At 43.1% G+C, this 26,766-nt stretch overlaps 1 protein-coding gene across 2 annotated transcripts; it reads right to left on the bottom strand.

The window, feature by feature from the left end:
- Window positions 1-8,527: 8,527 nt before the first annotated feature.
- On the bottom strand, window positions 8,528-26,474 carry mthfr (methylenetetrahydrofolate reductase (NAD(P)H)). Of its 2 annotated transcripts, XR_013791498.1 has the most exons (13): window positions 26,322-26,474; window positions 25,147-25,373; window positions 24,281-24,519; window positions 22,879-22,989; window positions 22,204-22,397; window positions 21,072-21,322; window positions 14,028-14,162; window positions 13,168-13,348; window positions 12,544-12,726; window positions 11,598-11,699; window positions 11,291-11,410; window positions 9,816-10,484; window positions 8,528-9,746 (listed from the first exon to the last, which is right to left on the bottom strand). XR_013791498.1 is itself a non-coding variant. In XM_079519983.1 (12 exons), exons 1-12 carry the CDS (start codon window positions 26,349-26,351, stop codon window positions 10,251-10,253), a joined length of 2,007 nt encoding a protein of 668 aa, XP_079376109.1. In that variant the 5' UTR covers window positions 26,352-26,474; the 3' UTR covers window positions 8,528-10,250. The 2 variants fall into 2 exon arrangements, 1 of the variants encoding a protein (XP_079376109.1); XM_079519983.1 differs by having other exon boundaries at window positions 8,528-10,484.
- Between the last annotated feature and the right edge of the window lie 292 nt (window positions 26,475-26,766).

The raw sequence follows: 26,766 nt of genomic DNA, 5'->3' as shown, positions 1-26,766 counted from the left end.
TTGTTAGTGTCTCCCATTGTTAGTGTCTCCCAGTGTTAGTGTCTCCCATTGTTAGTATCTCCCATTGTTAGTGTCTCCCAGTGTTAGTATCTCCCATTGTTAGTGTCTCCCAGTGTTAGTGTCTCCCATTGTTAAAGTGTCACAATGGGAGACACAAAAACAGAAGGAAATCTGGGGAATGACAGGAAAACAAGAAGTACCTCCACTAAAAAAAATCGATTGAAGTAGATTGAAGAAAATGGTGCAACTAAAATGGAAATGAAAGAAAACAAAACGCATAAGTAATTGTACTTATGCGTTTACTGTATATATTGGGTTAAGAGATTATATATAGTATAGTTCAGGTCTGTTAAAAGGCAAAGCTGCACAAACACTGTGTGTGCCAACAATTATTAGCAGAAAACCCTCAGAGTGGAGAGATAACCAGCAGAGGGAGACAAAGATGGAAGAATGTCTGGTATTGGCTTCAGTTAATATAAGTTCAGTAACATCCATGTTTGTCTACTGTACTCTGCCACTCTAAATCAGAACATACATAATGGTTTTAACCATTTTTTTAAACTTGAGCTGTTGAAGATTAGCAGATCTACAAGCTTATAGAGCTATGAAGCTTGTAGATATGCTGTTTTTTGAAAAAAGCGAGAAAATGTGTGCAAGTCTTTGAATATATAGTCGTTCACAGCGAACGTTTTTTAACTTTTAACTTGTATCCTTGCCTCTGGATGGGGGGGGGGGGGTCCCTGGAACAACATATTTTCAGATGGGGGGGGTCGGCGGCCAAATAGAAATAATTTTGGGTAAGTTTTTCTCAAGGACACTTCGACACTAACTCTGGGGGAGCCCGGGATCGAACTGGCAACCTTGCGGTTACCATCCGGCCACTCTACCGCTGATCCACCGCCGCCCAGTCCTTGACATGAAAAGGTTTGAAAAAGTTCGACTCCCGATCCCGACGGCCTTTACGGCATGTCACCCCCCCATCTCTCTCCCCATTTCCTGTCAGCCTACTGCCTGTGCCTCTATAAAAAAGAAAATAAAGGCGAAAGCCACAAAAAATATACCTTCTTCAGGCTGATGGCTGAAGAAGGTCTTTGACTGAAACATTGCCTAAACTAGAAAAAGTGCCCTTCTGGGCACAGGTCTCCACCAGGAGGATAGGAGTGTGTGTGTGATGTTTGGCAAAATGTTTAGGAGCAATATAAACGTGTGTGTGTGTGTGTGACACGGCTTGGCCTGTTGTAGCGCCACCATGAGGCTGATTTGAAAACTGTCAAGTGGCATTTCTTCCAAAGCTTAGTGGGAATATGCATGCACAGTTTCACCACAATCGGACGCTGCGTTGAGTAGTTGTGGCGATTTGTACAAAACGGGTACAAAGCGGGCTACTCCTGAAAAGTTTAGAAGCCAATCGTAGCCAATGAGGGTGGATGATGAGACATCAAACAAACCCGTCTTGATTACATGACTATGAAGAAGATGTGTACCGACTTGCGTTTTTGGATTTGGATAAATTCTGAAGGAGTAATATTAGAAAATGTGTTTTACATATGTCGGCCTCCTGGTGGCGCTATAAAGAGCAGATGTGAAAAATTCCAGGCAAAGGTTTTTCCTTGGCCTCTAGGGAGTTGGCATACAAAGTTATCCACAGATCCGTGCAGTTAGAGGTCAAAACACTTTTTGGCCAGTTATAGCGCCACCATGAGGCTGAGTTGAAAATGTTCATGTGGCATTTCTTCCTCGGCCTAGTGGGAATGTGCGTGCACAATTTCACGGAAATCACAAGATGTGTTCATGATTTGCAGCATTTTGTTTGAAACTGAGCACTCCTGCGAACTTTGGAAGCCAATCTTAGCCAATCAGGATGGAGTCTGAGAAATCTGAAAGACCCGTTTCGTTGAATGGCTCTAGAGAGACTGTGTACCAATTTGCGTGATGTTTGGACAAAATGTGTAGGTGTACTGTCCAAAAACTTGTTTTGCACAAAGCGGCCTCCTGGTGGCGCTATAACAGGCCGTTCTGGAAATTTTGGGGTAGAGGTTCATCGTTGGCATCCAGGGAGTGTGTGTGCAATATTTGGCATCGACCGGGTTAACGGTGCCGGAGATTAGCTGGTCACAGACGGAAGGACGGACGGACACACACACACACACACACACACGGACGGACGGACGGAGTGCAAAACATACTCTCTCCCCATGCCTTCGGCCTGGTGGAGACAATAAAGTGTTGGTATTGCCAGTGCAGACGGTGTGTAGGTTTTTTGGAATAACTAACGTCTCATATCAGAGTCTGTAGCCTACTAGTCTCAGCTCTTTTAAAGGTCCGCTGACATTCCCCGAAATTACTATTGCTGGTACTGTACATCACGTGGTCTGACTGAAAACAGTTTGAAAGCGCTCGCGACGCGCTACGGCGCTAGCAACAAGTGGCTACTAGGTCAGGTTAGCGTTTTTGACGTTACATTTAGCGTCATATTGGCTATAAATGTCATTGAAAAAAAATATTTTTTCGCTCGAATCTCTTAGTTAGAATGCAACTGAGGTTGGCGTGGAGTTTTTTAGGGGAACTGCAGCACAATCGCAAATTTCGGGCTCGAGTCCCACATTCCCCCGGTCACCAACACCCCTGTCTGCCCGCTCTGAGACCCGCAGCCCTGCAGCGTGACTACGGACTGTCTGCTGTTGCCTCTGCCCGCTCTGAGAGCTCTCATCCCTGCAGCGCCTGTCTAATGTACCGCTGTTCTCTTCCCTTCCTTTCTTCCCCTCTCAGCCACAGGACGAAATGTATACCCTCTGCAATACCTTAGTTACCACAACATTGTTCACTTGTTGCGATACTAATATACCACTGTGCAATAGGGGCGGGTTTAGTGTGGCTGCGCCAGGCTAGGACCTCGCAGTACCCTCTCAGCTGGTGGCTGACCTTTATATGTCATGTCCAGTGTCTCTTCTTCTGTGAATTAATTCCCTTAGGAAGGAAGGGGTGGGGGAGCCAGTCCGTGTAGGCATTTATAGATAAAACAAACACTTTTAAAAGCTCTACAATATTAAAAACGCCATAAGTGATCTTCAAAATTATTATTGAGCCGTCTCTCTCTCTCTCTCTCTGGTTTCTCCGTAGGGAGTGTGTGTGTCGCTGGCGATGCCATGCTTTCCAGATGAGGATGGAGAGGATGCAAACCCAGCTCATCTGGGACAGCTGGAGAGACCAAACAGCTGCTGTGTTACTGTTGAGGACCATGGGTACACACAGAAGCACAAAAACACACTGGGTTCAACTGGGCCAAAATTGCACCCTACACATGACCGATTGGCATTGCTTATGTACGCTGCCAGTAGGCAGTCTACACAATCTTCCTTTCCGTGCATGGTTCACCGCTCCAAGAGATGGGTCAAATTTCACTGCAGTAACATGTGTGACAAATCATCGTACGACTTTGACTTTGACACTTGTCTTTAATATGGTTTACAAAATATATAAAACAACTATAACGATTTCAATGCAACATTTTCTGCACATTTATGAACCTGCAAAAAAACAAAAAAAAGTTGACAGTAAGTTAAGTAAATGAGTGAGGAACATACAGTATTACTGATACGTGCATAATGTTTGTTGCTGTCCTGAAGAAACCACCTAACTCCATTTCTGAGGGTTTTTTGCATAGATTAATGCTATTGAACACCCTTTACGTCTACAGTATGTGCTGGTTATATTGAACCAATGGAAAGTATATTAAAAAATCACACCCGTGTGAACTGAGTGGTGCAGTGACGTCACACACTAACCATAGCAACCATGCTCACCCGTACAGGCACAAACACACACGGGTACTAACAAAGCCAGTTGTTGGAGTGGTTTGCACCACTCAAAAGTGCTTTGACAAAAAATAACTCTACTTGAACTGGATGTTTTTCATTTCCTGAAAAATGAACATTTTGGAGTTAAGACAGTTTCTTCCAGACAGCAGAGATGTACTGTATATTATGTACACACACAGAATACACAGTACACATCATCGAGTAAGGAGAAGCTGACTCCACATCCCCATGTCTTTCTATCTCACGGTACAGTTCATTAGTCGGTATGTTAATAGCATATTTAACCAGTCAGGGAGTTACTTAGCTGCTTGTGTTTCTGTTCAGCACATAGACATACTTAACGTCCACTTCTGTCCTCCTCTGTGGGCATAGCATACACACTATAACCCTCATGTCTGTCGTCCTCTGTGGGCATAGCATACACACTTAACCCCCATGTCTGTCCTCCTCTGTGGGCATAGCATACACACTTAACCCCCATGTCTGTCCTCCTCTGTGGGCATAGCATACACACTTAACCCCCATGTCTGTCGTCCTCTGTGGGCATAGCATACACACTTAACCCCCATGTCTGTCGTCCTCTGTGGGCATAGCATACACACTTATAACCCTCATGTCTGTCCTCCTCTCTGGGAAGCACACAGACAGACTGCGGCAGGCGGCATGGCTCACTTGGAGAAGGAGGTACATCTCTTGGCGGGTGTCGTGTGACTTCTCTGCACGCTACCACAGGACGCTGCTTGCTCAGGTAAGAGACATTCAGTACACATGGACACTTTCTAATCACATGTAGTGGTGATGACATTAAGCTGCACTTGAAGGAATAGGAGCAGTTTTTTTTTTTATATATATGTTTTTTTGTGGCTTTCGCCTTTATTTTATATTTTTTATGGAGGGATAGAAAGTAGGCTGACAGGAAATGGGGAGAGAGTCGAACCCGCGGCACATTGCCAGACTGGATTACCAGCCAAGGTGCCTGGACCGCTGAGCCACGGCCCAGGCCGAATAGGAGCAGTTTTAAGTGATGACTGAGAAAGAAGGAAAGGACGATAAATAAATGCAATACAGGACAAAAATCTAGAAACCTCTTATCTCTGTATTTTCTTTTCCCGTAATGAATGCCGTACTTCGTCATTCTATATCACACAAAAGTAGCATGATCAATAGCTGATCTACAAGTTCAACCATGTCACTAGGCTATTTTTGCTATTTTTTTATTGGAATCCTAAATTACTTTTTTGCAAAGTTTTTTACGAAGGTCTGACCGACATAAATGTTGCTGCATAAATACATTTCTGCAAGTGAAGACAGTTGAGGTATTCCACTTTTTTCTTCTATGCTATTTTTTTTATTGGAATCCTGAAAAGTTAAATTATGGCAATTACAGAGTTCCACATAGCTTAATTTCCACTTATGGTAATTCCACAGAGCTACATTTCACCTTGTATCTCAACACAGTGGTGACAATATGTCTTCAACTCGGTTCTTTTGGCCTGTGGTGAACCAAAGACCATTTTTTAGACTAATTAAGGCACCAAAAAGCACTATTATTCAATATATATTTGGTTTTGTCTGAATGTTGCAGGTCTTTAATGTGTGGAGGAGGAGGAGCAGCGGTGTGACCGGAAGGTGACCTGCGGTAACTGTGGTGTGACCGGAAGGTGACCTGTGGACCATCTGGAAAATACTGACATCTGCTTTTTAATGCTGCAATCTGGGACTTATTTTGATGAATAAAACATTATTTTAACCGATATGTACACACACACACACACACACACACACACACACACACACACACACACACACACACACACACACACACACACACACACACACACACACACACACCGAAACCTGTTGGTGGCGCTATAACAGGCCAATGTGAAAAGGGTGGGATATATTCCTCAGCCTAGTAGGAAAGTCTGTGAAAGATTTCACGTAAATTGCACGCTGCGTTCATGATTTGAGGGTTTTTGTTCAAAAGGGCCAATCCTGCAAACTTTGAAAGCCAATGTTAGCCAATTCGGATGGAATATGAAATATTTTTGGATTTTTGGAGTAATATCCAAAAATGTGTTTTTCAAAAGTCGACCTCCTGGTGGTGCTATAACAGGCCGTTCTGGAAAATTTGGGGCAGAGGTTCATCGTTGGCATCCAGGGAGTGTGTGTGTGCAAAATTTGGCATCGACCGGGTTAACGGTGCCGGAGATTAGCTGTACACAGATGGACGGACGGACACGCACACACACGGACGGAGTGCAAAACATACTCTCTCCCCATGCCTTCGGCCTGGCGGAGACAATAATGTACACATACAGTAAGGGACCTGGTTATAACAAAGGTGTGTTACCATACCAATGCTACTAATTAAGGTTTTATTCAAATCAGTGTAGCAGACAGAGAAAGCTAGCTTACAGTGAGCTGACATGCACATTAGTAGCATGCTTGGCTCAGTATGTATAGGGCAGGCCCTGGCCTATTCATTTCCAGGTAAAAAATAAAAGTTAAAACATCAAGCTATGTCAGCTCTGTTACAGTAGTAACTAGTAAGACATTAGTTATGTTAGTCACTGTTATGTTATAATCATGAGTTGCCCATGTCTGTGTACTCCAACTTGAGACAGTGTACTTGATATGTATTGTGTACTGCCTGTACTGTAGCATACTTTATAGATAGGCTACGAGAGACATCTCAGTGGCAGCAAGGTCAACCTTGCTGCAGTAGGCACGTTATTCTGTCTCATATCTTATTGTCACGTCATTATGATCTTTGTGAACCTTTAGCGTGATACTGTCTCGTGTCGCGTTATTGTTCTCCCGGGCCCGCCGCCGCAGTCGTCCTACCAAAGGAATACTTCAACTGGATTATCACACACCACCCAGCCTGCACACACTACCTGTCTGTCAGAACCAGACGAGGGTCCAGTACTTAGATATTACCAGTCACATGGCTAGAGGGGATTTTATAATACTGTAGTTGAGCGTTGACATCTATTTAAATATACTATATTTAATGTAATATTTAATACATATATCTATATATAAATAAAACGTTGTTTTGTATAGCACCTTTCATGACATGAAATGCAGCTCAAAGTGCTTTACAGAGCAATGGAGAAAAAAAAGAAAAGAAAAGCAAGGCATAAAACATTAAAATAATAGCAGTAATGCAATACAGTGAGGACATGAATAACAAGGAATTTAAAAGATCAATTAAAAGCTATTTAGTCTTAGGAGGCCAGAGTTCTCCCCTCGGTATTGATCAAACCTGTCGCTTCAAAGACCTGTTCCACAGGCATAGTTAGTTAGTTACAGCCTCAAAAAGAAAAACATATGTAGGTCAAACCAACAGTTATGTCAAATTGACATAACTGTTGGTTTGACCTACATAAATAAATAAATACTATATTGACATTGTCAATAATAGTACTGATGTTTTCTCAAGGCTTGAAGTGACTTGGTTTGGTACTTTTCCTTTCATAGAATGACCCTGAGGGTCTGTGTGACAGAAGAGGCTCCCATCCATGTGGCTTAGATGTGGGTGATTAATGATCGTGTCAGCAGGTTCACAGCAAGATAAGAGTACGTGTGCAGTGGTCTGACTTTATCTATACAGCCTGCAGACTAGAGCAGGCTTTGTTTGGAAATGAACGTTGCACCATTATGTTAAGCAAATCGCTGATTTTGCACAGGGATGGGAAATCCCCAGTATGTCAGAGAGAGACAGGGTTATGCCAGGGACTGTTCCATGCCATGACCTTTGTATTCCAAGTGATATATTTTATAGTAATGTATTCCTCATGTAGTTGCCATAAGCCGTTTACGTACATTGGGCCCGTCGGGCACCAGCCTACTTGGGAATGATGCAAGTTGGAAATACATGCCCCACCTGGTTATGCAGTAGGCTACATGTCATACCCATTGTCAGCGTACCCATCCGTCTGTGCCACTTTTATGGCCATATAAAGAGATCTCTGTATCTGTCGGTGTGTCTGCCTGTGTCAGTTTTATGCCATGAATGAAGATCTTTGTATCTAACCTTGTACCTTTTAATGCCCATGTATGGAGATCCCCAAGTGAGTTTGTAAATGATATAATGTACTTTGTCAGCTCACACTGAAATTTGTCTTGCAACCCAGCGGCTCAAATCTGCTGTTTTTGCCAAATATCTTTCTATTTTCGTTGAATGTTCACCTATTATGACATGCCCACCGTTGCCCAGAACAGGGATGCTAGGGTTCATATGGTTAACCCATTTAGAACAGGGATGCTAGGGTTCATATGGTTAACCCATTTAGAACAGGGATGCTAGGGTTCATATGGTTAACCCATTTAGAACAGGGATGCTAGGGTTCATATGGTTAACCCATTTAGAACAGGGATGCTAGGGTTCATATGGTTAACCCATTTAGAACAGGGAAGCTAGGGTTCATATGGTTAACCCATTTAGAACAGGGATGCTAGGGTTCATATGGTTAACCGTTGCCCAGAACAGGGATGCTAGGGTTCATATGGTTGAAAGTAAAAAAAAAAGAAGAAATCAATTGAGGTAAAAAGGAAATGCTTTAATTGAGCAATACAAACCATCTAAAAATACAATAAATACGAGTGTTTAATAAAAAAAAAAAGCAGTCTCAAATATACAATGCTTAATATTGTGTCCACTACTAGCCACTTGACAGTGCAAACTAAAGTCTGATAGATTACAATCACTCACTCATCTGTGTCTGCCTGGCAACACCTAGTATCTCATGACACTGAGACACAATAAAACACTCAATTTTCATTTAGTCTACTACACACTTGCATGGTGGAAAAACATACATTTCTTTTTAGTCCCATGCGTACAGTAGGGACTCGGCAGTATTGACATTTTAACCCATTTTGACCTGAGATCAGATTCTAAAAATGTCTTCTACATCCTGACAGTTTTCTGAAAAAGCTATGTTTATGTCTGTCGTTCTTCGATTTAAAAAAAAATAGCAGACCTACAAGTTCATAGCACGCCACTCGGTGGCGCGCTATGAGCTTGTAGATCTGCTATTTTTCAATGGCTAAAGCATAACATAATGCTAACACCAAAAGGGGTTCCCGCCCAAAATGGGTTAATGAAAACAAATACCAGTAATGCATACCATTTGAATTACTATTTGGCATCTTATTGGAGAAAGAATTAAACATTTGAAAACAAAAACTTAAACCGGTCCAGGCACTTAGGCTGACAGCATGTCGCAGGTTCGAGTCCTGATCCCGACGACCTTTGCTGCGTGTCTCTCCCCCCCCCCCCATCCGTCTCCTGTCAACCTACTGTATATCAGTCAATAAATGCAAAAAAGACACATAAATATCATAACAAACTTTCTTATTCGAGTCATCATTCCACTATAATGCCTTTTAATAAGGCATTTCACTAAGATACCGGTAGTTGTGCTGAACATATTGTTCACAAATACCCAAAATAATAAACCGCTACTCATTTGTCTCCAGCATTAACAGTTTTAATCATACTTTATTTTTTATTTATGTTTATATTATTATGGCTTAGTTTCCGACATACTATTGGTCCGACTGTCATTAGACCGACAACCTACCCCAAACCCTAACCTAACCGTAACCGCAAGCACGGGAGCAGCGCATGTCCGACCGCATGTCCGACCGCCGTTTCCGCATGTCGGGACCTTTGGTGTGTCGGATCTGCGTTTGCATCCCATGATAAATACTGCTCAGGGAAATTAAAATACTAGACACAAAACACACTTTACATTACAGAGCTGTTCATGTATTAATGGTGAAAAGCCCCATGCACATTCTCATTTTGACCTGAGATCAGATTCTAAAAATGTCTTCTACATCCTGACAGTTTTCTGAAAAAGCTATGTTTCCGTCAGTCGTTCTTCGATTTTTAAAAAATAGCAGACCTACAAGCTCGTAGCGCGCCACTCGGTGGCGCGCTATGAGCTTGTAGATCTGCTATTTTAATAGCTAAAGCATAACATAATGCTAACACCAAAAGGGGTTCCCGCCTAGAATGGGTTAACAATGCCTTATTCTAAAGTTTAGAATGAGGATTGTTTAGAATCTAATGAACTGGTGATGGTGACCTAAACAAAAGGTCAAATTGCAGTCAAATACTTAATGTAATGTAAATCCTGCTAACCTCATGCTTTGATTGGTCTAGCAAAAATGTTCTCCATTTGTTGCACAATACAAAGCTAAATATTAAAAGAACACAGTTGTATAAAAAGAACATCACTTCCTGAAGTAATAATACGCAAGTTTTAAAGTACCTTGCAGTGTTGAGTCCAGAGCCCTGCTGTAGGCTCTCGATAGCAGCAACCAATAGTACAAAAAACAAAACAAAAAAACGAACAAGTCACATTGCTTTTCCCCACTTCTTGTCAGCAGTCAGGCGGGTCTTGAAATCGGACATTATTCTGAGATAGTTCCCTCGTCGTTGCCACATTTGTGGCGCTCTAGGTGCGCGTCGAGCAGTTCAAACATGTCATCGATGACCTGCCACAGGCAGCTGTCCAGAGGGAAGTCATTGTCCACCAGGTTGACCAGGAAGTAGTTGTCGTGGATGTATTTAATGATCATCCGTGAAGGCGACTCGTCTTCATAGAGCTTAGCCCACTGCTCGATCCACAAGGCGAAGGCCTCGTCCTGGTGAGACAAGAAAGAGACCATTAACTAACTACTTAACCCCATATACACATCATTGTACGTCACAAAGCGTAAATCACTAGTCGCTACGCATTTTCGCAGGATGTTTTCTAGAAGGTTTGCTGACTACTGTATGACCTACCCAAAATAGGGAAGCTAGGGTTCATGTGATTAGGTCAGAGGGTTGAGACCAAAAGGTGAGACAGGAGACGCAGTCTTTAATGTAAGAATTATCTTAACTGGGTCCAGAACTCATGGTCAATGCAGGATGCAGGTCACAGCGTGAAACAAACGGAACATGTCATTTTAAACCAACGGCAATTTTATCAAACGTGCATTCACTCCCCTTCAACTTTTTCTCTCTCTAAATACCGGAGAACAAGTGACTACCACAGACAGTAGGAACAGACAAACAATTCCAATACATGAAGCCAATACATGAAGCTAACAGGGTCTACTACGGTAGGCTGGAAAACACTCACCTTCCAATACATGAAGCTAACAGGGTCTACTACGGTAGGCTGGACAACAATCACCTTCCAATACATGAAGCTAACAGGGTCTACTACGGTAGGCTGGACAACACTCACCTTCCAATACATGAAGCTAACAGGGTCTACTACGGTAGGCTGGAAAACACTCACCTTCCAATACATGAAGCTAACAGGGTCTACTACGGTAGGCTGGAAAACACTCACCTTCCAATACATGAAGCTAACAGGGTCTACTACGGTAGGCTGGAAAACACTCACCTTCCAATACATGAAGCTAACAGGGTCTACTACGGTAGGCTGGACAACACTCACCTTCCAATACATGAAGCTAACAGGGTCTACTACGGTAGGCTGGACAATTTCCCTGCCTGGGAAGATTCCCCACGTCACAGCGTTGGGCTGCATTTCATGAGCGTTGTTCAGATTACGGTCCTGAAGAGATAATATGTAACAAAGAATAGTATGCTTCATGGTATGTTAGCTCAACAAACATACTGTAGAAATCGACAAATAAGCTACAGTAGCCAAATTACAGCAAATAAATGCTCTGCACTATATATAAAAAATATATATAATTACCACAACACAGTAAATAAAGACATTTCTTGACAGAACTCACATGTACATTGACGATTTGGTAATTGACTCGAGGCTCATATTTCTTCAGCACTTCGAGGAGAGCAGTCACGTTTTCACTTGATGTGAAGAATTCCAGGTAGGCCTATGGTGTTTGGAATATTTTTTTATTAAAATGACATTAATCTATAACGATAATTTTGTTTAAGCACTAAAGCCCTATAACTACAGTAGTTGTACGATATCTATACCTATTCATTTTCCTATGATAGCATAAATAGCAGATCTACAAGCTTGTAGATCTGTTCTTTTTTTACATAACATTTTTAAATGTCTTTATTATGTTGCTTATGACATGCCATGAAAGGGATGCCAGAGTTAATGTGGTACCAAAAGAAATATCATCAGTGCTACAAAACATTATCCTGGCCATGCAGCATTTTGGATTTCCAGTTCATAATAACTTGTATAGAGCGTCGCAGTCCCGCCTCCTGTCATGACGACGAAAGGCCCAGGAAATGAATCCCAATGCATTTTTCCCATAGACATTTCAAAAAGTATTTATTTAAAGACGGTTACGCCGCGGACAAAGCCAACTGCAGTCGTGACAAATCATGACAATAAACACAATATTTTGGACCAAACAAACAATTACAAAGAAGAAAAACAACAAAAAAGTGTTGTAACCTGCCGTCTTTGTTTGGCCCAAAACATTGTGTCGTGATTTGTCACGATAAGAGTTGGCTTTGTCCGCGGCATAACCGTCTTTAAATAAATACTTTCTGAAAAGTCTATGAGGAAAAAGAACGGAGAATCATTTCCTGGGCCCTGGTAGGGGGCGGGAATGCGACGCTCTATAGTATTGTCTGTCTGCAGGTCCTACTGTAAATTAACAATTAGCTAGATAATTAGCATTTAATAATAATAAAAATAAGAAGGAAAGTGTAGTGTACTGTGTGAAGTAGAAGAAAAGGTAAAAATGGTCTTACCTTCTGGAAAACATAGCCTCCAGCAGGTCCCCAGCCTACTACAGGGTCTGAAGAAGGCTTGCCATTGATGTTGGGCTGGGAGTTGATGGTGAGCACTCCACGTCGGTTCAGCTTCTCCAATTCATCTTTCAGCATGTTTGTTTCTGCGGCCAGGGGCTCGTCATTCCAAGGCAAACACATAACCTAGCGATAAGAAGCCAGTTCTAAACAATGGATCCCAATTAAATGTTATATGATAAAAAAAAACATTTTAATTGTTGATTAACCTGCTTTCTGAATACACCGTCTTGGAGTTGTATAATCAGCTACATAGATTTATTAATTCCAATGTCAAGCACACACACACATGGCCATAAGTATTTCTAACAGCCAACAATAGAAATGATTCATCTAGAAACCATTGAAATCATTTGCCACACTGAGAAGAGGACTGCTTGTGTGCCGTGTGTGTCCCTAACCTGAAGAAGACCTCCTAGGTACGAAACGTTGGATTCTTGTCAATAAATATACAGCATCGTGGCTACGAGTGTGCAGCCTTTTTCTTAGTTTACTGCCTCAGGACAGCACCTCACCAACACTGGTGTGCGCCCTTTCCTGTTTTGTGTGCCGTGTGTGGTAGGGTACCTTGTGTCCGTTGCGGTTGGGCTGGTTTGTGATGTAGGATGTGAACACCTCATAGACACTGGCCTCACTGGTCAGTTCTGTGCCCCACATCTGCAGCAGGTCAGCTTTGGATGACTTGCTTTTCAGGTAGAACAGGTAATAGTCGTTGAGCTCGCCGAAGGCTGGAGACGAGGAGTTGCCCCTGAAAGAAATTAATCAACACGGGTAGATGTTTTAATATTATTGACAAAACGAAAGTTCATGTGCCATTAAATAGATTTTTCCTCAGTAGCCCAGGGCCAACATCTCCCTTGGCCAGCGAGGATACCATCACAAGATCCACATCAGTGTTGTTTTTGGCAGCAAATTTCTATTTTAGTTTTAGTCATAGTCTCTTGAATAGTTTTCATTTAGTCTTAGTCATGTTTTCAGTCACCTGGAATGTTAGTGAGTGTTAGTCTAACATTCCAGGTGACTAGTGAGTGTTTAGTCTAGTTTTAATCGACTAAATGTCATAAGATTTTAGTCGACTAAATCTACAGTTGATTTAGTCGACTAAAATGTGTTTTGGCGGGCCTTGATGCCGTCGTAATGACCGTTTTTACACTTGCTGAAAATAGCCGATCTACAAGCTCACAACGCGTCGCTGCGCGGTGTGAGCTTGTAGATCTGCTATTTTCAGCATGCAACCAAGTGTAAAATGACTTATACTGGATCTCTTGTCCACTAGTCCCCTTCCTAGCATTTTAGTCTAGTTGGAGTCTAGTCGTCAGTGGAAAAAGGTAGTCGACGAACATTTTTCGTCTTAGTTTTTAGTCGACGAAAACCAACACTGATCCACATGAATGACGACTATTCAGTTTCTTTTTTTTTTTTTTTACCATCTGCCGTTGGGGAAGTCGTCCCAGTCCTGGGTTCTGTAGATGTAGCTCTTGGGCCTGGAGGCCCAGAATATGGGACGCACATCCTCCACCCTCCGTTTGGGGTTGGCACTCGTGGCCCAGGGAAGAGAACGTCTGGCAAATTAAAAACAGAAGCTCATCAGAAATGGGGACAGACTACGCATTAACATTAGAATGACTGGTTTGATTCCATGCGTCTCTCTACTTTGATCACTTAGTCCATCCATGGGCAACTGGCGGCCCCATGCAGCCCCCACCTTCACTTAATGTGGCCCGCAGGTTCTGAATACTGATATATTATTGATTTCAGCTGTTACAATTCACCCTTTGTCAGCCTTCGGATTGGTTCCTGACTGACTAACCAGCAGGCTCTTCTGCCTTGTTCCGCCCAAGGACTGTCTAAAGAGGACGAGACGCGAAGGCCACTGTAGACCGTACGGGCGACGCCATGTTGCTCCATGGTGCTCCATGGAAGGAAAGAAACATGCGCAGTTGAGACCAAGGAAGCTGAACGCGGAAGTGTTGGCTGCATATAGCCCATTGCGCATGTTTCTTTCCTTCCATGGAGCACCATGGCGTCGCCCGTACGGTCGTCGTGTCTCGTCCTCTTTAGACAGTCCTTGGTTGCGCCTAGTTCATGTTGAATTTGCTAAAACATCATTTTTGGAAAAAACTAAAAACAAACATGACATGCCCAGTCACCATGCTGCACCTGTGATTTTCCTTTTTACTGACACAAAGTTTAAAATAAGAATTGAATGCACAGAATATCAATACGAAGCAACTGAAAAACCTGTTATTTCAATGGTAGTGGATGGAGAGAGGATTTTTGTCCAACCATGACACGGCAACCAATGGGTGCGAAGAGGGGCAGAACCACGGGCGGGACTTGACAAAGGGTGAATTCCAAACATGGATAGATGAATTGCATTTTTATAACGCTTTTCCAAGTACTCAAAGCACTTTACAATGGTTCATTCATTCATACATTGGGAGGTGAAGCGGCGAACAGCCGACGTCAGGGTCCTCACTTCCCACATTCACACACCAATAGTGGCAAGCTCACACCAACCGACTCATTGGAGGCAATGTAGGGTTCAGTGTCTTGCCCAAGGACACTTCGGCATGTGGACAGGAGGAGCCGGGATTCGAACCGCCGACCCAGGGATCATTGGACGACCTGCTCTACCTCCTGAGCCACAGCCGCCCTTAGCGGCCTATTTAGCGGAGCAGATTAATGGCAAATGCCATAAGAATCGTTCACATTATGATGCAACCATGAAATTTGGCACAAATACAATCTTAGCGGGGAAGATAGATTGCTTGCTTTTCAGAGGACAGTGTTACTTAGTTGAAGTCAGGAGGAGGAGATCAAGTTCTACCAGTTCTGTTCTACCCTATCAAACTGAAACTATTTTGTTTGGTAAGGTAGCTTTGATAGTTGGTGACATCTTGATGAGACATCTCCTATCATGGTGAGAAAGTCTTATACCTTGCATAGTTGTGATGTCACGCATGACAATGGAAATGGAAGTCAAAACCAGCATGTAACCTGTACCGTGCGGGCATGATGAGCGAGTAGATAACGATAAAGGGCATGACAGGATTTAAAGGAATTACCCCCGATTACAAAGCATTACATTCTTTTATCTCAACCTGAAAGATTGTACCACTATCTGCTCCGCTAAGGTGGCGGCCATCTTGACGAAATGGTTACCATGTTTGATGTTTGAGTGGCCAGTGCCTTAATTTTGCCCTTACAGAGAATTTGTGCCAAATTTCATCCATGTATTACAACTAGAGCTGGGACTCGATTAAAAAAATTAATCTAATTAATCAGAGGCTTTGTAGTTAATTAATCTCGATTAATCGCATTTTAATCGCATATCAATATTCAACCCGAGAACAGTGAGAAACCTTTTTTTTTTTAATGTTTTTTGGTATTCCAGTGAATAGTGACTACGGGATTCCACTCATTTTCAACATTTTACTGTCATTAATATACCTTAGAGTTGTTGTGGATATAATAAAGTCCCCCCCATTCTGTGTTGCCTAGAACTGGAGGTCTGAAAAAAATCAGTAACATTATGAAGTACATCTCAGTGACATCACAAAAATGTACTTCATAATGTTACTGTTTTTTTCAGACCTCCAGTTCTATAGGCAACACATAATGGGGGGACTTTATTATTTCCAGTGCACACAACTCCATAGAAAAATGTTGAAAATGAGTGGTATTCCCCTTTAAGCAATACAACTTTTTTATCCCAACAGATAAACAAGAGCAGCAAGTGCCTATTTAGTGTCTTCAGTGTGTATATGAATACTCAAATGTGCTTTACATGGCGGGGCATGAGAACAACTTTATTATGGGGGTAACATTTCACATGAGGTTGGGGCTGACCCACGCTTGCTACTTCAGTATGTTTCGCACCGAGGACAGCTTGACAGCTTCGTGCTGTGGTGAAATCACCGCGTCTCCGGTGGTCTGTGAGACATGTTAAACTGAAGCAGCTAGCAAGCCTAGCATAGAAGCTAACGTTGCTCATAAATGGATCCTTTCCTTCTGACATTGCACACAGCCATGCCGCTATCCACGCGTCCATCCGATAGCTTTTACATCTAAATGTCCATCCATGGAGCAAAAGCGATATAAGCGGCTTCTTCATTCGATTCATTTGGGTTTGGGCTTTCTGACGGAGCTGTAGCCTAGTGAACAACTGCTGCTGCTGCTCGCGTGCCGCAGCCTATTCAGTACTACTAGAAACGCACCCAGTGAGAAACGTTCCGCGGTGGAAAAAAAAGGTGCGATTAAATGCGTTAATTTTTTTAACGCGTTAATTTTTCTGTAGTTAATTAATCTCAATTAACGCGTTAAAGTCCCGGCCCTAATTACAACCTGAAAGATTATATAATTTTATCTTCTCCGCTAAGATTGTATTTGTGCCAAATCTCATGGTTGCATCATAATGTGAACGATTCTTATGGCATTTGCCATTAATCTGCCCCGCTAAATAGACCTATAGCAAAGAAAGCATATCTACAAGATCAAAACGTGTCGCACCGCGTCACGTTTTGCTTGTAGATCGGCTATTTTTGCTACTTTTGTGACACAGAATGACAAAGTAGGGAAAAGGTTAAAACACAGAGATAAGAGGTTTCTGCCCGACAGTATGCAATGTGGCCCTCTGGAGTGCGTGTGGAAATATAGCGGCCCTCTGGAGTGCGTGTGGAAATATAGCGGCCCTCTGGAGTGCGTGTGGAAATATAGCGGCCCTCTGGAGTGCGTGTGGAAATATAGCGGCCCTCTGGAGTGCGTGTGGAAATATAGCGGCCCTCTGGAGTGCGTGTGGAAATATAGCGGCCCTCTGGAGTGCGTGTGGAAATATAGCGGCCCTCTGGAGTGCGTGTGGAAATATAGCGGCCCTCTGGAGTGCGTGTGGAAATATAGCGGCCCTCTGGAGTGCGTGTGGAAATATAGCGGCCCTCTGGAGTGCGTGTGGAAATATAGCGGCCCTCTGGAGTGCGTGTGGAAATATAGCGGCCCTCTGGAGTGCGTGTGGAAATATAGCGGCCCTCTGGAGTGCGTGTGGAAATATAGCGGCCCTCTGGAGTGCGTGTGGAAATATAGCGGCCCTCTGGAGTGCGTGTGGAAATATAGCGGCCCTCTGGAGTGCGTGTGGAAATATAGCGGCCCTCTGGAGTGCGTGTGGAAATATAGCGGCCCTCTGGAGTGCGTGTGGAAATATAGCGGCCCTCTGGAGTGCGTGTGGAAATATAGCGGCCCTCTGGAGTGCGTGTGGAAATATAGCGGCCCTCTGGAGTGCGTGTGGAAATATAGCGGCCCTCTGGAGTGCGTGTGGAAATATAGCGGCCCTCTGGAGTGCGTGTGGAAATATAGCGGCCCTCTGGAGTGCGTGTGGAAATATAGCGGCCCTCTGGAGTGCGTGTGGAAATATAGCGGCCCTCTGGAGTGCGTGTGGAAATATAGCGGCCCTCTGGAGTGCGTGTGGAAATATAGCGGCCCTCTGGAGTGCGTGTGGAAATATAGCGGCCCTCTGGAGTGCGTGTGGAAATATAGCGGCCCTCTGGAGTGCGTGTGGAAATATAGCGGCCCTCTGGAGTGCGTGTGGAAATATAGCGGCCCTCTGGAGTGCGTGTGGAAATATAGCGGCCCTCTGGAGTGCGTGTGGAAATATAGCGGCCCTCTGGAGTGCGTGTGGAAATATAGCGGCCCTCTGGAGTGCGTGTGGAAATATAGCGGCCCTCTGGAGTGCGTGTGGAAATATAGCGGCCCTCTGGAGTGCGTGTGGAAATATAGCGGCCCTCTGGAGTGCGTGTGGAAATATAGCGGCCCTCTGGAGTGCGTGTGGAAATATAGCGGCCCTCTGGAGTGCGTGTGGAAATATAGCGGCCCTCTGGAGTGCGTGTGGAAATATAGCGGCCCTCTGGAGTGCGTGTGGAAATATAGCGGCCCTCTGGAGTGCGTGTGGAAATATAGTGGCCCTCTGGAGTGCGTGTGGAAATATAGCGGCCCTCTCCATCATCAAAGTTGCCCATCCTGGACTTAGTCCTAAAAATACCAGTGGTGGAAAAAAGTACTCTTGTTTTACTTAAGTTAAACGTCGGGTCGCGGGTATAGATTTGCACCCTCTGATAGCCAAAACCGCATCGCTGCGGGTTATAAGGGTTCCATTAGAACCCTTCAGATCACTAACCTTACCACCAAGTTAAGGCAGAAAATTGGTTTTCTTTACAGAAATAAAGCTAACTTCCCAATGATCTGTAGGAAAAGGGTTGTTGATGCTGTTTTCATGTCAGTTCTGGACTACGGTGATGTAATTTATAGAAATGCTGCCCTTACCACTCTTCTACCCCTAGATACAGTTTATCACTCAGCACTAAGGTTTACCACAGGTGAAAACTACAGCACTCACCATTGCATCCTTTATGATAAACTAGGTTGGTCTTCCCTCTCTGAGAGGAGAACCATGCACTGGCACCAGTTTATCTTTAAAGCCATTGATGGAAAGCTACCATCGTACATCAAGTTGCTGTTAAAATGGAAAATAAATACTCGCCAGACCCGTTCAAGTGAATGGCTTAAACTAGAGGTCCCATCCGTACAATAGCCTGCCCAGCTGCTCTACAGTGATTCCAAGCCCTCCTCGCCGCCCCTGAACCTATGGCGACTTCTTCATTTCTGGTATGTCTGTACATTACATTTGTATGATTATTTATTTGATTATAAATGACTTTATTTTAGTGTGGTGGGCGGGGGATTGCTGCTTTCTTGGTGCACGTTGCTGTTGTTCTTCGGATCATCATCCTGCTGCCATCGCGCATTTTTTTTATTTTGACCACTGAGTAAATTAATTTACATACTGTAAGCGATACAAATGTATATCCTCTACAGTGAATCTATAAGACTGTATAGCCTACGTTGTGTCGTTTGATAATCAGTTATATGATTTTTCTGTTTAGTGTGGAAGGGATGGGAACAGCTGTTTTGTTCCTTTTCGTGTGGAATCCTTGCTGCCTGCTGCCGCGCGGTTTCTTTTTTAGCACTGCCTGAGTGAGTGAATGAATTTACATGTAAGCAATTCTACAATGAATCCATTACTACTGTATACGTTGTGTTGTTTGATAATCAGTCATATGGTTTTATTATTATTTAGCGTGACTTAGAGACCACAGTATTTTTGTACAAAATATGGGTGGGGGAGAAGGAGAAAAGAAAGGAGGAGGAAGGAATTGTTTTGCATTGTATGCTATGCAAAATGCCACATTTGTATCGCTTACACGTTAGTGTGAATGGGAACATGCAACTGTGAAAATGTGGGGATAACTTTTTTTGTCACCGCTATTATGTAGCCTTTGTATAAATAAATAAAAATGTTCATAGCTTGTCGAACTGCAAGCACTTCAGTCAGTGGGCTTCCATGCGGTCCGTTGTTGAATCATTGTTGTTGTTGTTGCCCTAAGGCATTGATTGGGGGGGAGGGGGTAAAATGGCATGCTACTTTGACTTTTTTTGTCACCCTGACCTGGCTAATATTTATTTTATTGTGTATATAGGTGATGGAGGATGAAGAGCAGATGGTGCTTGCGTTGGACACATATGATGCTGCTAAAGCTGCAGGTAAAAAAAAAACTCTTCCTCTGTGTAGTGGTATTGGCAAGGTGTTTCAGCTTTGTGTGTGAGAGAGCTTGTAGATCGGCTATGTTTTTACTACACTGCATCTCTGCATTTTACTGCAGTTTACTCAGTAAACTATAGGATCATAGAATGCAGAGAGTGCAGAGAGACAGTGTCTCTCTGCATTCTATGATTCTATAGTTTACTGAGACACTACACTGTCTCTCTGCATTCTATGATCCTGTAGTTTACTGAGATACTACACTGTCTCTCTGCATTCTATGATCCTGTAGTTTACTGAGATACTACACTGTCTCTCTGCATTCTATGATCCTGTAGTTTACTGAGATACTACACTGTCTCTCTGCATTCTATGATCATATAGTTTACCGAGACACTACACTGTCTCTCTGAATTCTATGATCCTTTAGTTTACTGTCTCTCTGCATTCTATGATCCTATAGTTTACTGAGACGCTACACTGTCTCTCTGCATTCTATGATCCTATAGTTTACTGTCTCTCTGCATTCTATGATCCTATAGTTTACTGAGACGCTACACTGTCTCTCTGCATTCTATGATCCTATAGTTTACTGAGACACTACACTGTCTCTCTGCATTCTATGATCCTATAGTTTACTGAGACACTACACTGTCTCTCTGCATTCTATGATCCTATAGTTTACTGAGACACTACACTGTCTCTCTGCATTCTATGATCCTATAGTTTACTGTCTCTCTGCATTCTATGATCCTATAGTTTACTGAGACGCTACACTCAAGTAAAGTACAAATACCTCAAAATTGTACTTAAGTACAGTACTTTACACCACTGAAAAATACTGCATTTCTTTTCGAGACTCAATAGGAGTCTAAACACTGACCTGGGGTCTTCTATCCACAAGCCCAGCTGGCGGAGGACTTCCATGGTAGCTACCTCGCGGTTCAGTGTGTAGAAGTGGAAGCCGGGCACCTGGCCACTCTTTAGCAGGACGCGGCACATCTCCACTGCCTGGTCAATACCATAGCTGCGGATGGCGGCGTCGTTATCTTTGATTGGCTCGATCACCTTGGTGATCTCCTCGGGAATCTCCAGCTTGGACAGTTTGACGAGCTGACGCAGAGACTGGTAACCCTGGTGTGGGACAGGTTCACAACATGTTATGTTATCCCATTAGATGTTCAAGTATAACAATGATACGACGAGAATAGGTCAGACAAGATGGGAACCTACATGCCTCCACCCTCGCCACGTTTAAAACCACACTCAAACCACTTTTTCAGACTCGCATTCCCTACATAATCATAATCTCCTTTTTCTACCTTAACCCATTTAGACCTGAAGACGATTCTAGCAGTCTTCTAAATCTTGAGTTTTCTGAAAAACCCATGTTTCTATGTCAGTCGTGAAAATATGTTGTTCCAGGGACCCCCCAGAAGCAAAGATTTGAGTTAAAAACGTTTGCTTTTGCTTGCTAGTACAAAAGCTGAAAGAAGATATGGATGTATGGACCAACCTACCTCTAACACTTATAGTAGTTAGGTAAAGTTAGCTTAAGTTGTGGCAAATCTGGAAAAAAAAATGCTTACCACTAGCTTTCTTCACAGATGTGTTCATAAAGGTGTCTACTATCACAGCATTTTTTTCCCCAACCCAACTCCCTTGGGAAACTTTGTGACAGCTGCTGAAAGTTGGGGTACCATTATCAACCAATATAAGGCAACAAATTCCAAATTTCATTATACTTTAAGTAGCATGTGACATGTCAAACTAGGGGGTTTTCATGATGCTGAATCCATTGCAAGCATTAGTTTTGTACAAAAAACACTCAACAAATTTGTCTGTGATAGTAGACACCTTTATGAACACATCTGTGAAGAAAGCTAGTGGTAAGCATTTTTTTTCCAGATTTGCCATTTTCCCTTATTATAGGTCGAATTAATGTAGTGCATGCACTTAATGAAGTGCATGCACTTATTTGCTGAGGTAAAGTCTAGTATTTCCACTAAAGTTACCTGGATGGGGAATATTCCAGGTATGATGGGACATGTGATGCCAATGGCCCTGCAGTCTCGAACAAATTTAAGGAAAGTGTCGGCCCTGAAGAAAAGCTGGCTGATGATGAAGTCAGCCCCGGCGTCCACCTTCTCCTTCAGGTATCTGAGGTCACTCTCATAGCTCTCCGCCTCAGGGTGGCCCGTTGGGTAGCCTGGGCAGTGGGCACAAATCACACATTGAACATAGGGATGCTCCGATCAGGTTTTTTGGGACTGATCCCGATTGTTTTTCTCATGATTGGCCGATACCGATAGGTCCGATACCGATCTTGTGCGTAAGGGGAAAAATTGAAAATTACAAAATTGAAAATTACAATCACTGTCACATTTGTGACAGTGATTAACTGTCACAAAAATTACAAAATGATATTATACTATATATCTGATTAACATTTATACCACTAAATGGTGTAAAAGATCAGTTTCTCCAGATCACCGATCGGAGTGAATATCCACTGGCCGATTATCGGAGCATTTGGACAAAGCGGTTATGGGCTTTCAAATTCACTAAACTTTCCAATACCCCACTACTTAAACACTGATTTGGCTCCAAATATAAAAGGACGGCGTTAGTTGTCACCCAGTATCGGATCAAGGAGGTTGCCAAGCCTCTCAATGAAAACAGACGCCTACCTGCAACACAGACATCAAAGTAGTCGTCGAACTCAGAGCGGATGTGTTTGACGAGGTCTGTGCCATAGTTGAAACCTTTTTCCTCCTCTTCCCAGTCTTCTCCAATTGGGTCTGTTGAGATGTGAGAACATACTAATCTTAAACTAGACAAAACACACACACGGGTACACAAACATGAAGCCGTTGGAACCCAAAGTAATTAAAAGCCATTGTAAAAATGTTTTTATTTAGCATATTGCAGGTCTATATTACAGGCCTATAGATTCCATGTGCTTGAAAACAAAGTAAAATACCATTCAAAATAGCCTATATAAAGGCCCCAATAATGAATTATATATAATTCATTATTATATATAATAATTATATATTATTATAATCTTTAATAGTAATGAAGTTATACAACTGTAGTACAGTAGTTGTATGGCCAATCAAGTATTACATTGCAGTGGTAATAATTTTGAAAGACGTATTGCCCAAAATCATGTTTAATCAGATCATTGAATGGTCTCAGTAGGCCTACCAAGATCTCAGTATCTGCATTCTGCACGTTGATCACAGCTACTGTTTTGTCACTGACTTACACGTAAGTCAGTTTCGTGGCTGGTTTAACTGATATGAGGTATCTCAAAGTACATTATGGGTTGTGGAATAGATAATACATTTACATCTTTGTACCTAGGACAACTCCCATATGGGCTACATCAGGATAATTCCTACTTAAGATTTTTCTTACATTTTTACGTAGCAAGCAAAAAAATCTATTACCATAAACTGGTTACAAAATAATTGTCCCACTGTTGACCTATTTATCAACATTGTGAAACAACTGCATCTCCTAGAACAGATGACAATTTTTTTAAGACTGCAAAAAGAGCTGGGTGAAAGAAGATGGGAGAAATTAATTAAGAGTATTTAGCTGGGGGGGGGGGGCGGATATGGAGTGAATATGGGCTGTGTCTTTCCTGTTGTCAATGAATGTAAGGATTCCAAAATTCTGTAATATGTATTGTTGTTGCTGTACATCCCATGACCTCTTCTGTTTTATTGATTTTTTTTATTGCTTGTCTTGTGTGTCTTTTGTCTTGCATATTCTAGAATTCAAAAATAAAGAGAAGAGAAGATATGAGGTTAGGGGACTTACAATACGTGACTGGTTGTGACTGAGGTTAGGGTTATAAAGTATTTAGTGTTAGTAATATCGGTCTCGTCGCTGTCAAAACGGTAGCCGTGATCAACACACAGAACGCAGCTACTGAGATCTTGGTAGGTCAGTAGACTGCTACTGAGAGCATTCAATGGTCTGATTAAAGGTGATTTTGTCCCTTTCAGTGCATTGATAGCATTCGAAGCGGGTGACCCAGAATGTTCTGGCTTCAAACAAGAGCCCAACCGTGCCCCCTACCTCCTCTCAGTGCCATGATGTTTTTGAGGCCCAGGCGCTTGGCTTTAGCCAGGTAGCCAGTGATCTTCTCTTTGGTTTGATTGCAGCAGGTCATGTGGAGCACGGTCTCCAGACCGCAGTAGTTCACAGACGTGCTGGCGATCATTATGGACGAGGTATCCGTGTCCGAGCCCGGATCTCCCGCTGGGTGCCAGGTGATGTCGATGAACAGAGGCCCTCCAGAGCCCATGCGGTCAAATCTTTAGAAATACAATAATGGCACACTTAAAAGAAATGGCCTTCCGGCGTTGCATGGCGGCAACGAGTAGTCTAAAATATACACTGAAGATGCACATGAAATCCAACAATCCTCTTGAACATCCTTTGATGTAAAAAAAAAAAAAAGAAGAACAAAAAAGAAAGAAAAATATTTTCTTTGATTGGTCTGTCCTCCCAAAAGTGGAAACAAGACAACCGAGAGTCTAATATGAAATGAAATGCTTGGAGTTTTAGAGTCTTTCATAATAGACCAATTAAAAAAACAAAAAACAGATCGAGTGTAAAATCCCAGGGAGGAAATGCATCCCCCTTCTATGTATGTCACACCATTCACAGACGATGGAAGAGCTTTATCACACCACTGTGGCTACACACATTGATATTACGAATTTCATAATATTGTAATAGCCACAGTTTACAGGTGTGACATGCCTGAATACACACACACACACACACACACACACACACACACACACACACACACACACACACACACACACACACACACACACACACACACACACACACACACACACACACACACACACACACACACACACACACACACACACACACACACACACACACACACACACACACACACGTGCCTTGAGATAAGGTTGACGGCTCCACTGGCAGTTCTGGGTGGGAAGAACTCCAGGGAGAACCAGGGGTCTCCACTCTCAATCCTCCGGCGCATCTTTTCCCGCAGCCTGTCCGAGCGGTCAGAATCCAGCAGTGGGGTGGAGCACCGGGAGCTCTCCTTGGAACTGTCCCCGCTGCTGGCAGCACTACTGGAGTCGCTTTTATTCACCATCTTGTCCTCTGTTGTTGACTGGCAGTGGGAATTCAGGAGAGAGAAAGCATGTTAATAATAATGATGATGAAACATGTGTGTAATGTGTGTTGGGCATAGAGTAGTGGATCCAGCAGATGTCCAGGAATTTCATCAGATTGTGTATACACTCTTATGAACGGAAAAACAAAGGGAACAGTGTACCACCTTGTGGTACCAACCGGCATTGTATACTGACTGTTACACTTACACATGTATTTTCCCAGAGGGAAAACTTAGTTTTCATTCTATTTCTAAAACACAGGCATGCCTAATAAAGACGGAGTGAAGGGTTGCAACTTGCAAATAAGTGCCCACTGCCCAGGAGCAGTTTTAAGGGGTCGGTGCCTTGCTCAACCGCACATCGGCAGTAACCATGGAGGTGAAACGGTACCCCCTCTTCTGCTACCAGTCCGTCCACACACACACACTCCATACTGTGGTCCATGGTGGACTTGAAAAATCGAAGAAATCGACAACCCTCCAAGGCAAGCAAGCATTTGAAGCAAAGTCAATACGGACTGTCTATTACTGCATGTCCTGACCTAGACCCGTTCGGGACCCGTGGTTACCTTTTCGGTATTGCGTTTCGGTACGTCAGAAAAGGTAATCAAGGGTCCCGAAGGGGGCTATGGCGCGATGCATGTCCCCTCTTCACGATTACTTTACCCAGACGTCTGTCCCGCTGTATTACTCTGTAGCTTCTCTTCTCTCTGTGTATCTGTATCTGTGTATCTCTCACTCTCACTTTTTCAAAAAAGTGTGTTTTGGCGAGGCAAAACACAAAACTCCGCGCAGCTGGCTATGTTAGCTTAGCTCAACAACGCACCACATTGAATACCAAAGTAAACAAACACGGTTGGGTTTACTACTACGGCTGTAGTGCTGCTGTGTGCGCACTGTTGTTCGTACGTGCACATGGAGCTGGAAACTGTCAAAGTTAATTACCCGGCTTGGTGGAGTCTTTGTGGAAGGCATGTACGCAGATAACGGGTGTTTTATAAGCCCGGTGTCCAGAATAGACACTCCTCCTCTCTCCTCTGTCTGACTCTGCAACGAAAACAAGAGGAGCGTGAAAATATTCAAATTAAAAACAACTGAACTCCCGCACACCCCCCACCCCAGGGTGACATCGTGTGTATCCCATAGCCCGGGGAGACGGCCCGCCGTGATTGGCTAATTGGTTGTCAGGCAACCAACCGCTCCAACCAGGGCTACTGTTTTGGGGCAGCCAAATCCAGACTATTTCTAAAAGACACCCTCGATTCCTCGTGTAAATCTATTTGAAAAGATGCATCCGAGCATAAAACAGGGCTTTAAGTGTTTAACTCTCACATAATAGCATTATCGTTTAAGCAAAGTATATAGTTACTTAATGTCCCTGGGAGGGGGG

The sequence above is a fragment of the Electrona antarctica genome, assembly GCF_951216825.1.
Source record: "Electrona antarctica genome assembly, chromosome: 2".
In the NCBI taxonomy this organism is placed as follows: domain Eukaryota; kingdom Metazoa; phylum Chordata; class Actinopteri; order Myctophiformes; family Myctophidae; genus Electrona; species Electrona antarctica.
Note: the sequence above shows the minus strand (reverse complement) of the source record. Positions and strands in the feature narration are given on the sequence as shown.